General features: G+C 55.0%; 4 protein-coding genes across 4 annotated transcripts; 2 read left to right on the top strand and 2 right to left on the bottom strand.

Annotated features, from left to right (window-relative positions):
- Positions 1-54: 54 nt before the first annotated feature.
- SNOG_07076 (hypothetical protein) lies at positions 55-1,059 on the top strand (the record flags this gene model as incomplete). The annotated part of the gene is made up of 1 exon (XM_001797378.1): positions 55-1,059. One exon carries the CDS (start codon positions 55-57, stop codon positions 1,057-1,059), a length of 1,005 nt encoding a protein of 334 aa, XP_001797430.1.
- A 3,507-nt stretch (positions 1,060-4,566) lies between these two features.
- On the bottom strand, positions 4,567-5,901 carry SNOG_07075 (hypothetical protein; the record flags this gene model as incomplete). Its single annotated transcript, XM_001797377.1, has 1 exon — positions 4,567-5,901. One exon carries the CDS (start codon positions 5,899-5,901, stop codon positions 4,567-4,569), a length of 1,335 nt encoding a protein of 444 aa, XP_001797429.1.
- Positions 5,902-6,219: 318 nt separating this feature from the next.
- SNOG_07074 (hypothetical protein) lies at positions 6,220-8,464 on the top strand (the record flags this gene model as incomplete). The annotated part of the gene is given in 3 exon segments (XM_001797376.1): positions 6,220-6,365; positions 6,383-6,526; positions 6,565-8,464. 3 exon segments carry the CDS (start codon positions 6,220-6,222, stop codon positions 8,462-8,464), a joined length of 2,190 nt encoding a protein of 729 aa, XP_001797428.1.
- Positions 8,465-8,839: 375 nt separating this feature from the next.
- SNOG_07073 (hypothetical protein) lies at positions 8,840-12,787 on the bottom strand (the record flags this gene model as incomplete). The annotated part of the gene is made up of 6 exons (XM_001797375.1): positions 8,840-9,426; positions 9,480-9,681; positions 9,730-10,777; positions 10,954-11,349; positions 11,400-12,299; positions 12,349-12,787. 6 exons carry the CDS (start codon positions 12,785-12,787, stop codon positions 8,959-8,961), a joined length of 3,453 nt encoding a protein of 1,150 aa, XP_001797427.1. The 3' UTR covers positions 8,840-8,958.
- Between the last annotated feature and the right edge of the window lie 787 nt (positions 12,788-13,574).

Raw genomic sequence — 13,574 nt, 5'->3', positions numbered from 1 at the left:
GCGCCTGGTCGCATTCCACCCGACAGCCTATAGAAGGCGGTGCACCCAATCAAAATGGACGGAACAAATTCTGCGGGTTGCAAGGTCTCTCTGCTCAACGACCACGAACCCTCTCACCACCTCGGTCGCCTCAACTCCTTCGCGCCTTCTCTTCGCTCGCGGACCTCGAGCTACGACTCGTCCGCGCTTGGCTCACCACCCACTCCCCACCTCGTCCGCAGCATATCGTCCGACTCGTCCAACATGCAGACGCCGTCGCCCATCACTCCGGACTTTGGCTTTGCCAGCAGCGGAGAAGCGAGTGAATTTTCTCAGACTAGCTTTTTCCCGCAACAAAAAGAATTGTTTTCTCACGTCTACGACATGCCCGGCGCCCTCCCTTACCACCCAGCACACCCGCCAATGCACTTCGCCCAGCAGCAAGCCGTGGACGGCGCATCGGCACCCAGCGCTGCGCAAGCGAATGGGCGACCAAAGAAAAACCAGTATCCCTGCCCCATGGCCAAGGCCATCGGCTGCAAAGACCACTTCACCACATCAGGCCATGCTGCACGCCACGCGAAGAAGCACACCGGCAAGAAGGATGCCATCTGTCCCGAGTGTAACAAGGCTTTCACCCGCAAAGACAACATGGAGCAGCACCGCCGCACCCATCAGAGCGGCCGCGGCGCCGCTAAGACCGGCGATCGAGACGTGAAGAAGGCCAAGCTGAGGACACAATCATCGCGACCAAAGATCAGCCCCATCCAGTCGCAGGCACCCTCTCAGGCCACCACGCCGACCATGGCAAACATGCACACTGTTGATCCCTCGCTCGGCAACAGCCCCACTGGATCCTTCATGGCCGCCATGCAACCGTCGGACGCGTTCGCTGACTACAACTCACGAGCGTACCCCGACCCAACTGCATACGCCATCAACACCCACAGCTACATGAACGGCTCGTCATATGGCGGTCTAGACGCTCTCGCAAGTGCTGCCAGCAGGGAGCAACAAAATCTTGAAGACGACTCGGAGGACGAGCAGAAAAACCAGCTCAAGCGTCAACGCGAAATATAGGCATTGCCTTCGCGTAAATTCCCCGTCCTTTCACTTTCAGAATTCGTCCATACCAGCACGGCGCTGGTGGATACGATACGATTTACGGCGTCAAAAAGTCCCTGCACGGATATAGACGCATGCCGTCATGGCTATGAATCACGGCGTTTATGAAGTTGCTGCCTCCACGGCCTCAACTTGTCCTTTCCTTCTACCTTGTATCCTATTATTTATGGCTGCTTTCGATGCAATGTCATATGGTTTCTGTTCACCGGGCTGTCGGGACAATGGTTGGCATACATGGAATACCCGCCCTTGAGGCACTTGCGTCTGTTTTCTGTCTTTCAATACCCCGTATATGAGGTACTGGAACTGCAACGATTGGTTAGCAAGGTCAATCCACCGCGATGACCCAAAACAATGCAACTCATGCAGTTCAATCTACCCAAATCTACTCAATGCCATGTGACCATCTTCCATTCACGTGAAGTGAGCTCGGTACTCTGCGCGATCACCGGATGGTAAGACCCCGCTTCCCAACAATTGCCTTGTCTCATGAACTTTTACCCACTTCGGGGGTGACGGATTACCCAACTTGACCAAGGCCTTAACTAGAGTATCACCAACGGTGTAAGGCAAGAGTATGGTTCAAAACTAAAGGTGCTCCGCGTATGTCAGCTCACAGTTCGCGCTAACGCCACTCTCCCCTCCAATATCGTCCTGTCCCCGCCAGCTCCGACCAAATGCTGACATCCCTCATCCCCGTGGGGCTAACGAATGACATGAGACTTATTCAGTCTACTCGCAAGGGGCAACGCGGCGTCCGTATGCACATGACAGTCGGCCAACTGGCCTATGTCCTCAACACTCAAATCTTGGACTATCGGAAGGATTCACTAGCTCCTTCCCTGTGATACCGAGGACCCTGCAGCCATGATGTGTTCCAGCTAACGCCTGTACTGATCTGCACGACAAGATGCGCCCGGGGTGTCTGGAGCGGAAGGAGCAAAGCCCGCAACTAGCCATTGGCTCACTTCTCGACTAAGTAAACTCTATCCTAACCACATATTTTTACCGCCTCAGGACCTTTCCATACCTGGACCTCCGCGGAGCACGCCTAAGGCGGTACCGCTAACGAGCGAAACCGTTAGGAAATCATCGTGTGTTGCGCCCTTCTCCTATACTGGGTAGTTGCCATGCGTGACGTCAGTCCACTTTGAAACCACCAGCTCAAAGTATCTTTCGACCTCACTCTCAACATGACAGACAACGTCGCTCCGTGTCAAACCCTATCCCCAGACCTATGCCAGCACGTAGCATGATCCTTGATATGCGCATGCGGACGCAATGACATCCAGCAATCACAACGTTGACAGCCATGTGGGCATCTCCAGGGATGATGGATACACAACTAAATCTGGAACGACGAGTCGCACTCTTTTCGCGCCACCATCTTCCCTGCTGTCGGCATAGCGGCCGCAATTCCTCGAAAAGTGATTGAATGCGAGCTGTCGTCTTCACGGACGCTGTGCGCCACGCTCAGCCCAATGTCCGCGTGTACGACGCCCGTGGGATTCCGCTACATTCGAGATGCGACCGAGTGTACACGTGTGTGCATAGGTAAAGTTTCTTTCAGTCAAAACTTTCTTGTGGTTCAGGCCTCCTGGCAACCCAGTCAGGACTCAGGAGTGAAGTGCTCGTGCGGAGAGCCCTCTCCCCCAAATCATGTCGACAGCGACAGCAGGGAATCGGCCCGCCTCACGTTGAACCCTCATTGAGTCCCTGCAGCCGCTCAGTGGGCCTCGTGAGTATGGCCACGGTCACCCAACGCAACATATCTGGAGAGACACCTTGCTTGCTCCGGTCAAGCACAGCGAGGGAAAGCCCCACGGGTCGTGTGCAACAATAGCAACACAGCGGCGCCCCAAATAGGCCTCTTGGCTTGCTCGCTTCTTCTGTCTAGCTGAGAGCAGTGGCGGGAGGGGCTACATGCCGTACCACATCGCCTATCTGCCTGGAGATCCCTAAACAAGTAAGACAGCGTGGCCTACGGCTGTTGCGGGGTAACGATCGGAAGTTCTTGTGCTCCACGACATGCTGGGCCATGCAAGTCATTGTTTCAGGATCTCGTTCTGCCGATTCCCCGGCTCATGGGTAGGGGAAAACTGTTGACGTGTGAGCTCGGTCGTTGCGATGTTCATGTCGTACAGCTTGCTCGGAGAGCAGTACAACGCTATTTTGGCAGTGGCGCAACTTGCAGTCTGGCCGCATCCATGTACGCACATGAGGGCTATGTTTGTCATGGTGTAAGACATCGCAGGCTCAATGTCAACATCGCGAGACGCAGCAGAACGCCATGCGACTTTTTTACTAACAGCGGGTGAAAGCGGTATCACGTCGTGCCGTCTCACCTCACGAGAAGCGTTCCTTCTCATGCGCCTTCCGAAATGTGGGTAGCGAAATCGGACGACGCGTGGTGTCCCGTGACGGACACAGATTTCAATGTATTCAACGGGTATGACAGGCTCACGAGATTCACCGTGGCCGGCCAACCAAATATGATACTGCCAAAGCCGGAGGGCATAGAAGACGGAAGTCACAATGGGATACTGAATTGTCGTTTTTTTCATTTTGATTTCCTGTTATTGTCAAGCTCGAAATTCCTCACTTCACCTTGCCCAATCCCTACCCTCCAGAAATCAATCAATCACCGCAGAAACGATGCACATCTCAACAAGCACAGGCCCAGAACAGAACCTGTCACTTCCCGATTTGCCCTCACATCCTGCAAGCCCCTTCCCCCCCCTGGGCTGTTGTGTCCCACGGGCTCCACATGCGTTGTGCCTGTGTGGCTGATACAGCCCATTCATGTTATGCAGGACCGAAGCGAGCGAGTCTGCAGCGGGGGCTATGCGTATGTCTCGAGGGAAAAGGTAGGCGGTACGAAGGGGCGGGTTTGGGAGTGAGTCTGATGGCTTGCCGTGCTCGGATTCTTCGCATCAGGCAAGGTGATCAACCACATGAACGAAAACGCAAGGGACGCAAGCACGCATTTGAGATTTTTTTTTAAATCCGACAGCGGTCTGTTCCCTGGCGACTGCTATTCTCGTCTTCGCTACCCGCTGGCCCTGCAGCTCATCATGTCGTGCTACCTCGTCTCCTGCAATGAACCAATACGTCCCACCGGCCGTTCTGTGTTTCAGCCCACTGCGTCTCGAGCGCGCGGGGCACACAGGCATGAGAAATGCAGAAATCATTGCCATCTAGACCCGAAGAATTTTGCCAACTGCAGCAGCAAGCCTGACAAAAAGAGGAGAGAGTGGGGGGCCACGACAACACGACAGCTTGAATACAAAATCAAGCGGCATGTTTACGTGTAGTTCTCGCCCAACAGCATGAGCATGTATACGCATCCGTGCATTTGTCCCCGAACGAAAAGGCGGGAACTAGGCGAGATCGAATCGCCATTGTGACGATTCGTCGGCCGTTGGGTCTCCTTGCATACCCCGTATCCGTTCACTTTTCCCTTCAACCAAACTTGGCAGCCTGCATGTATCGTGCAAAGCTCATGTCGTCGTCCTGACCCGCGCCTGCGTTCTTGAGAGCCTGCTGATACCGATCTTCAAGCGAGCCGTCCGGGTTGTCGCTATCCTCATCATCCTCGTGAGCGCGGTACTCCATGCTATCATCCGAGTCCTGATCCTCCACATCACTGACGGTCTCCGGCTCTTCTTTATTGGGCCTAGATTTGGGTTTGGGTTTCGTGCCCGCGCCGCCGACTTTCATATCCTTCATGAGCTTGTCGAGTTCGCGCTGGCGGGATTTCTGCTTCTCCTGCTCGCGCTCTGCGCGGCGGCGCTCGAGTTCAGGCTGGTAGTCGCGCTGGAATTCTTCCTTCTTGGCGGCGATGCTGCGGAAGAAGTCGTCGACGCCGTCGCCTGTCATGGCGCTGACGCCGACGACGCTGAGGTGCTTGTAGAACTCTTCGAGAACGAGGGACATGCTGTTTAGGAGACTGCCCATGTAGCCGCTTCCACCGCCGACGCCGTCGCCGCCAAAAGTGCCGCCTTCTTCTTCGTCGCGCAGGGCGGTTTGGAAAGCTTCGAAGTCAGTCATCCATTTCTTGGCGAACTCGGCGTCTTGTGCGTCGGTCTTGTTGAAGACGAGGACCATGGGGAGTTTGGTCTTGTAGAGGATCGAGCAGGCGTACAGCATGTTGGACATGAAGGTGCTTGTGCTTGTGGTTCGTGGAGTGTCGATGATATACGCGATGACGGTGGGGAATGTGCTTGCTAAACTCGAGAGCAGGATTTCTCCACTCGCTGACCAGACGAAGACTTCGATCTGACCTGGCGTGTCGACGAGGATGTGCTTCACTTGTTGCTGCTGCGCAGGTGCTGCTGCCTTTTCTTTCCCGCTATTCGTCATGAACTCGACAGTTGTCTGCTCCGTCTCCTTGACCGGCGGTGGCGGCTGTGTGCGCTTCTCCAACAGCCCGATGACCTGGTCGATCTTTGTGCTGAACAGATTCAGACTGGTCAAGATTCCGCCATTAGGCCCCAGGTTGAACTGCTTCATGACCTCCTTGTAGTTGACGCTGTCGCGGATATCGATGTTCGGCGTGAACGGCACATGATGCACGGCAGGATCAAGGTTTATTATGTATGGAGGGGTCGGTGAAGCAGTCTTGGAGACGGAAGGTTCGCTTTGCGCGGGGTCGGGGTGGGTGTAGATATGGGAGACGAGACGCTGCATGAAGGTCGTCTTGCCGCTGCCGGCCATGCCTACGCAGACAATCGCGACGGGAAGTTCAGCCTTGTCTGGCGTCGGCGCGGAGGCCTCGGGGGCTTTTGAGGTGGACATGTTGTTGGTTGTAAGCTCCCTTTGTAGAGCTTCGGGCGCAAATGTTGTCCCAAGTCGCGCGAATCTGGGCAGATTCGTAAATGGCAGTGTCTGTCTGAAGGTTGTTCTACTATGGTAGCTGTCGTTGATATAAAAGAGCGTGGTCCCAGTTGTGAGTGGAGTTGCGCGATCGTAAATTCTTTGGCGGGGCGGGCGCGCTAGTGATGCGTCCGCGGTGATGTCAAAGTGCCATAGCTCCCGGCATCGCGAAACTTTCTAGACCAACAATCTGCCCATTCACTCGCCAAGCCTCAGCCCACAACAACACTCATCGCGACAATGGGCCTCGACGACTTTGAGAAAGAACTTGCGCAGAGCAAAAAGAAGGAAGAAAAGAAGCGCGACAGAAGTCGGAGTCGCGACAGGCATCATCGCTCCAAGGTAAATGCTTCAGCTCGAGACACGACTTTACCTGATGAAGCAACGTACTGATATTTTCCAGGGCAAGGATCGCGAGCATCGCCATAGCCATCACCCCTCGCGCCATGGTCGAGACGAAGACAACCACCGAAGCAAACGATCGCGCCATGAACGAGAAACGTCAGAAGAACGCTCGCGGAGGAAGCGACGCGAGAAAGAAGGCGACGTTGGACGCTCCAGCCGGAAACACAAAGATCGGCGCAGCCGTTCACCATCAAGCGACGACGACGATCGCTTGACGCGGAAGCGCAAGTCGCGGCACTACGATGAAGACGAGTCTTCAGACGATGAGGCGCCGCAAGAGAAGGACTATGCGCCTCCAGACGACGATATCCTGGACCAGCAGCTCGAGGATGCAGCCGATAAAGACCTACAGCGTGATGATTGGATGAAGGCGCCGTCATCAATGGATGTCGATTACGTGCAGAGGAAGAAGAGAGAAGAGAAAACCACATATGTCAAAGCATCAGCCGAGCAACAGCAGGCTCTGAAGATTCACCATGCCGAATTAAACCGTGGTCTGGCAGATGAAAAGGAGGACAATGGCCAGGTTACGGATGAGCCAGCGCAACGCGAGGTCAACTACACATTTGGCGACATGGGGGCTCAATGGCGCATGACAAAGCTAAAGGGCATCTACCGAGCTGCCGAGGAGAGTAGTCGGAGTGTGGAGGATGTGGCTATGGAGAAGTACGGTGATTTGCGCGACTTTGACGAGGCACGAGAAGAAGAGATCGAGCTAGACCGCAGAAAAATGTACGGAAAGGACTACGTGGGCAAAGAGAAGCCATCAGGAGAGCTGTTCGAGGAGCGGCGGTTGAAGGCTGGAATACATCGATCATCCCGCGAGCAAGATCGAGGCGACGATCTCCCCCAAGGCGAAGTCGTGCAAGACCCTCGCCCAACGACCAACACTGTTGCAGTCAGCCAGACCGAGCTGAACCGCTTGAAAGCTCAGATGATGAAGGCCAAGATGAAGAAGGCTCCCAATGCCGCCCAGCTCGAAGCAGAATACAATGCAGCCCTCACCAACTCTGCTGGCGGCAAGCAGTCCGACGTTGTCGTTCTCAACGCCATGGACAACCGCATGCTCGCGGGCGGCCGCCAGGGCGAAGTTATCAACCTGACCAACAAGCGCGGCACCGAGCGCGGCCTCGTCAAAGAAAACGAAGACATGTCCATCGAAGACATGGTCCGACAAGAACGCCGCACCAAAAACCAAGCCGGCGGCGAAGGCCTCCTCCTCGCCGAGAAAATTGCAAAAGACTCCAAATTTGACAATGACCTCGACTACATCGACGACAACGCCTCCAAGCTCGCCGCGCGCGCACCCAAATCTAGCATCAACCTGCGCAACTCCGCTATCCAGGACTACCAGAAAATGAACCGCATCCTCGACTCCTGCCCCTTGTGCCACCACGAAGACAAATCCCCCCCACAGCCTCCCGTCGCTCCTGTTGTGTCTCTCGCCACACGCACCTTCCTCACGCTCCCCACCGAGCCCGAACTCACCCCCGGCGGCGCCGTCATCGTGCCTATCCAGCACCGCACCAACCTCCTCGAATGCGACGACGACGAATGGGAAGAGCTGCGCAATTTCATGAAGAGCCTAACCCGCATGTACCACGACCAAGGGCGGGACGTAGTCTTCTACGAAAACGCCGCACACCCCCAGAGAAAAGGACACGCGGCGCTGAATGCCGTGCCCATACCCTTTGAGCTGGGCGACACGGCGCCGGCGTTCTTCCGCGAGGCGATTCTGGAGAGTGATGCCGAGTGGAGCCAGCATAAGCCGATTATCGATACGCGCAAGGCGAGTCGCGAGGGCATGGGGCGACAGGCTTTTCGGCGTAGTTTGGCCAAGGAGATGCCGTATTTTCATGTGTGGTTTGAGCTGGATGGCGGGATGGGGCATATCGTGGAGGACGAGCGTAGGTGGCCAAGGGGCGATTTGTTTGCGAGGGAGGTCCTGGGCGGCATGTTGGATGTGGGGATGGAGGTGCAGAAGAGGCAGGGGAAGTGGGTCAAGGACGATCGCAGGGTGGAGAGGTGGAGGAAAGGGTGGCGCAAGTTTGATTGGACGAGGGTTTTGACGGAGGGATAATAGGAGACGGGGAATCTGATGAGTAAGTGACTTCGTGGTATGAAGGCGGGAAGGCGAATAAGATACATATCCATACTCCAAACAATCTCCTTCGGATCACCATCAGCAACCACAACAGAACAAACCCCCGTCTCAAATCTTCAGTCAACTTCTTTCGTCTATTACTCTGACGCATCATATCAAGAAAACAAACTGCCCAAAGACTTCGCCGTAGCGAGAGACTGCTCTCCTCACTTTTATTACGCCTACATAGCAATAATGCCCCCACAACCTCCTTCCTTTTCCGAACCCCGAACAACATCTCTCCGCATTAACCCGCCCAAGCCGCTGTCAACAGCTTCTTGAAACAGAGCTGCTCTGGAATAGCATTACAAGAATTGAGAACCGTGGCATTCTGGAATTTTGCGTGGAAATACCTTCAAGCAACCGCGTACTCAAGGCTGATCAGAGTGATGGCGTTTTGGAAGCAAGAGTATTCAACGTGTAAACAACACCTAGGTGAAGTCTGCAGAGTACGAGAACCCACGGAACTCCTCCTGCATAGCCTGGCTGAGCACACTCTGTACCGGCGTAAGCACCGGCGTAACACTGGTAAACTCCGTGTCGAAATTGCTGGTATCAGTCGCGCTCGTAATCGTCGGGATGAACGGCGCCGGCACCCTCTTATGGTAAATGTCGTCCCAGTTGATGTTCCTGAAGAAAGCGTGGGACATGATTTCCTGCGCATCCGTGGGGCCTGAACCGAGGCGCATCTCGGGCTCGCGGGTGAGCAGTTTTTGGAGGATGGAAACGGAGTCGCGCGGCATGTGGATTGGGTAGAGGGGTTCGTCGGCGAGAATGGCGTCGTAGATTTCGTCCTCGTCTTCTCCGCGGAAGGGAGATTGCTGGAGAAGCATTTGGTAAATTAGGACACCAAAGGCCCACCAATCAACTGCGCGGCCGTATTTCTTGTCTAACAGAATCTGTACATTTGAGGTTAGCTGATGCTAGATCCAGGGGTTTGGTTGATGCTTACCTCAGGTGCCATGAATTCAGGTGTACCGCAGAATGTGCTAGTAGTGGACCCATACCACATCTCTTCTTTACATAGACCGTAATCGGCAATCTTGATGTGGCCATCAAGAGTGAGCAGAATGTTGTCGAGCTTCAAATCTCTGTAGATGACACCATTCTCGTGAAAGTACTTCAAAGCCAAGCAAACCTCGGCTGCGTAGAATCTGAACAAATGTTAGACTGGTGGTGAACACACGGGTCTGTGTACTTACTGAGCGCGCTTGGTGCCGAATGTGCCCCTTTGAATATGCAACATCAAATCACCACCACTGATGTACTCCATGACAAAATACACTCGGGTTTCTGTTTGGAAACAAGCGTGCAGATTGACCAGGAAGGGGTGCCTCTCCTTGTTTGCTATCAACAAGACGCGCTTCTCGGATCGTACACTCTCGACTTCGTCGTTTTCGATGATGAACTCCTTCTTCAGCACTTTAATGGCGTATAATTGCTTGGTGCTCTTGGTCTCTGCAAGCATAACCTTTCCGAAGTTACCCTTTCCAAGGACCGCGAGGAAGTTGAAATGGTCGAGCCCAATTCTTCTTCCAGTACCTTGTGTGTTCGCCGATGGTGTCACCTTGTTCTTCGGTGCCTCGGTAGGTATCGTCTGTGGTTTTGCTATCTGTTGCGTTGGCGATTGTGGCTGAACAGGCGGTTGTTGCTGGGGCTGAGCCTGTTGTGGTGGTTGTGGGTGAGGAAAGGAAGGCTTCGATTGCGCATAGGGTGCACTTGGTTGTTGGGCTCCCGGGTGGCTTGGGAAATTGGCGAAAGCTGAAGGATCGTAAGGCACATGCTGCGGCGGAGGTGGCTGCTGTGGTTGCTGTGGTACGCGCTGATCTTGTGGATAACCTCCTGAAGTCCTTCCGCTTTGTGCCATGTAGTTGTCTGACTGAGTTCGGCCATATGCAGGAGCAGCAGCGGAGCTCTTGTCCATCGCTGCCCTAGCGGCGTTAGCAGCCGCAACAGAGGATTGTGCTCGATCTGGTTGAGGTCGCTGTTGCGAAGTAGGAGAGGTTGGCGTGGGTGTGCCACTCGACGATCCAACAGATTTGCGTGCGGCATCGACCGAGGCAGCGTTGTACGAAGGCTGCCGTGGCGGTCCTGCAGGTGGAGATGATGGTTGGTCTTTTCCATAAGAATATCTGTTCGGGTCGTCTTGACCCGGTGGGGGCGCGAACTGCTGCTGTGTCGCAGGCAGCGGCTTCGTTGCCGGCTGTGGCCTCAACGTTCTTCCGGCCATGGTTGAGGCCATGGCTGCGCCTGATGCCGATTGACCTCGCCTAGTCCTCTTGATTTCTCCCAAAATTTGGTTAGCAGCTTCCATTGACATACCACAAAAGTCGGGTACAAAATGGACGCAGTGAGCGTGACACGTGAGAGCACATTCTAAGACAGTGTTAGTAAGTTTTTCACCGAGACACAAACATAAAACGTACCTGTACACTTTTTGGTCTGTTTGCGACCGAGCGGAAGAATATAGCCACAGTGACAGCACCAATTGGCTCCCATGTTCGAGAAATTTTCAAAACGATGCGGAATGCGATGATTGAGCTTTGCCTCATCCGGGTCTGTCTCGGCGTTTGACTGCGTGATACACTTGGTGACCACTTTTGGATAACACTTTTTGTGACAAGTGTAGTTGCAGTCTGAACACTGCATTCCGGCAGCGTACTTGAGGAACTCGGCACATAGTGCACAACGCATGACGTTGTAGAACTGCTGTTGCACGAACTTGTGGCCGTACTGTTCAACTACTTCTTCCTTGCGCTGACGAACGGCGCCTTTACGGCCCAGTCCGACGTCGAATGGCTGCTTGTTGGCTGTTTGCTTGGCTGTTGTTTTGTTAGTATTGACCATATATTGAAGACCAATAAACGCTCACCAAAAGACATGGTCAGATGGATGCGACCAACAGGTTCGAGTGAGAACCAGTCGTCAACCATCACGGGTCCAGTTTGAGGCTGCGCGCCTCCCTGGCCTTGCGCTGGACGCATCCCACCAGGGGGCGCGCCTCCAGGACCGAAGTTGTTTGAGCCAGGAGGCGGTTGGAATTGCATATCGGGCTGGATGCCTCCGGCGCCTCCTCCCATCATGTCGGCCGAGACCCATCCTGAGTTCTGTAGCTCGGATTCGATCTTTTTCCGGCGCATTTCCTCGACAATGTCCGATATGCGAACCCAGAGCATTCCAATTGGAAGTAAACTGTCTCCGGTCTTGTCGTAGACGGTGATTTCAATTTCGTTCGCTTTGTCAATGCTGAACTCGTGCACCTCGTCCAGCCATTTGTCGTTCCTGGTCGGCTTTGTGCGGCCCTTGATCGCGTCTTCGACCTTGATATTAACAAATGTCTCTGGACCACGGCTGAAGCGACCGGTAGCTGCGTGGTCGACGTCGGCAACTTCCCGGACGCGTAAAGAAAGATGTCCACTCAATGGCTTTCTTTGACTGGGAATGTTCAGGCTGTCGTCTGCAGGCGTGTCAGCATACATGCACGAGGTGTCTGAGGTATGAGACTCACTGTCGTCGCCCTCGCCCTCAATGTCTACATGCAGATCCTCGTAACGCTTCAATGAGTGCTTGAGCAGCTGGATCTTCTGGTTACTCTCGATGCGCTTGGCCTCGGCGTCTTGCTTGCTCTTGCGATCGCCCTCCATCTGGTAGAGGCGGACCATCTTCTCGATTCCATCCTTGTACTGCTTCTCCACACTTAGCTTGAACTCGAGCTGTGACAGCATCAGCTGGATGCGGGGGCCCAGATGCGGCGTGTCGTATTTGATGAGGTCTGGCAATCGTCAGTGCATGTCCTAGTGTTCTTTGCGTCCTGAACGTACCGAGCTTGCTGTAGTTGGGGCGCTTGTTGGGCGCGCCTGGTGCCGGCGGGGCATATGGCGCGCGAGGAGGCATGAGGACGTTTCCACCGCTGAGGTTGTTGTTCGGACCCTGAGGCGAGGTGAAGCCACTCTGCTCCTGCACGTATCCGCCGCCCCACCCATCTTTTGGCGGAGGCGTCAATGGATTGTTGGTGTTCCGCGAGCCCGATTGCAGGCTCATGTTGTCCAAGCCTGAGGTTGTCCGCTGCACCTCCAGGTCCCGCAGCTTCGACTCAAAGTAGTCGATGTTCCGGCGGCCATCCTTGATCTGCCCGTCGAGTCGCGAGAGCACGGCGGGATTGTTGGTGGACTGGCGCATGGCATTTGCAGCGTTGATCAGGGCGCGTTCCCTGTCAATCTTCTGCTGCACCTTGGCCACGGTGTCGTCGACGTTGGACATGGTGGCGGGTCTCTAGGTGCTTCGGTGAAGAAGGCGTGCAGGCTGCTTTTCGCCGACAGCAGCAGACGGTGGTGCCTGGCGGTGGGACGCTGCGTGGGAATAGCGTCGACGCCCAAGCGGGCACCGGTCGTGCGGAGCGTGGGTCCCGACGTAAGAGTCCTGTCGCCGTGTCCGTGTGGTCCACGGGGAATCAGCGTGCGAGTGGTGGTCCGTTAGGAGGTAGCAATGACGGCAGCTCGCGGGTGTGTGGTGACGATGTCGTCAAATCCGAGCGGATGAACTGCGATTTAGCTCTGCACACGAGCGTGGCTGAGCGGTTGCCCCACAAGTTTCCCACTTCGCACAAAGACACCAGGCAGTTGTGGCTAGTACGCGCCCGTCGGGTGAAGCAGTGCGCGGGGGTCCTGGGCTTGAGGCGTGAGTGTTGTTGCGACTTATGACGGCGCGCAGGGCCTTGTTGTGACCTAGATAGTGGGGTGATGGATTCAGGCGGGGTGGACGGCCAGTTCACGCACTATTCAGGAACCGCCAGTGGCGCATGTGCACACCAATTCCAGCGAGTATACTTGCACAGGCATGAATCACCCATCTAAAACGTCTTCATCTGCTACGTGTTGAGTGTTGACATGCTTGATCTTTGTTGACCGCAGCTGATCGTCACCGATTGGATCATCTCAGGGCATGTGCGACATGACGCGAATGCCCAAGGCTTGTTTCTACTGCTAGACCCATCCGCTCACGTTTTGCAGCTGTGCTACCCACTGAAACACTCAACTTGCACATAATC

This window comes from Parastagonospora nodorum (assembly GCF_000146915.1).
Source record: "Parastagonospora nodorum SN15 chromosome Unknown scaffold_10, whole genome shotgun sequence".
Taxonomy (NCBI): domain Eukaryota; kingdom Fungi; phylum Ascomycota; class Dothideomycetes; order Pleosporales; family Phaeosphaeriaceae; genus Parastagonospora; species Parastagonospora nodorum.
This window is presented reverse-complemented; position numbering and strand designations above follow the sequence as displayed.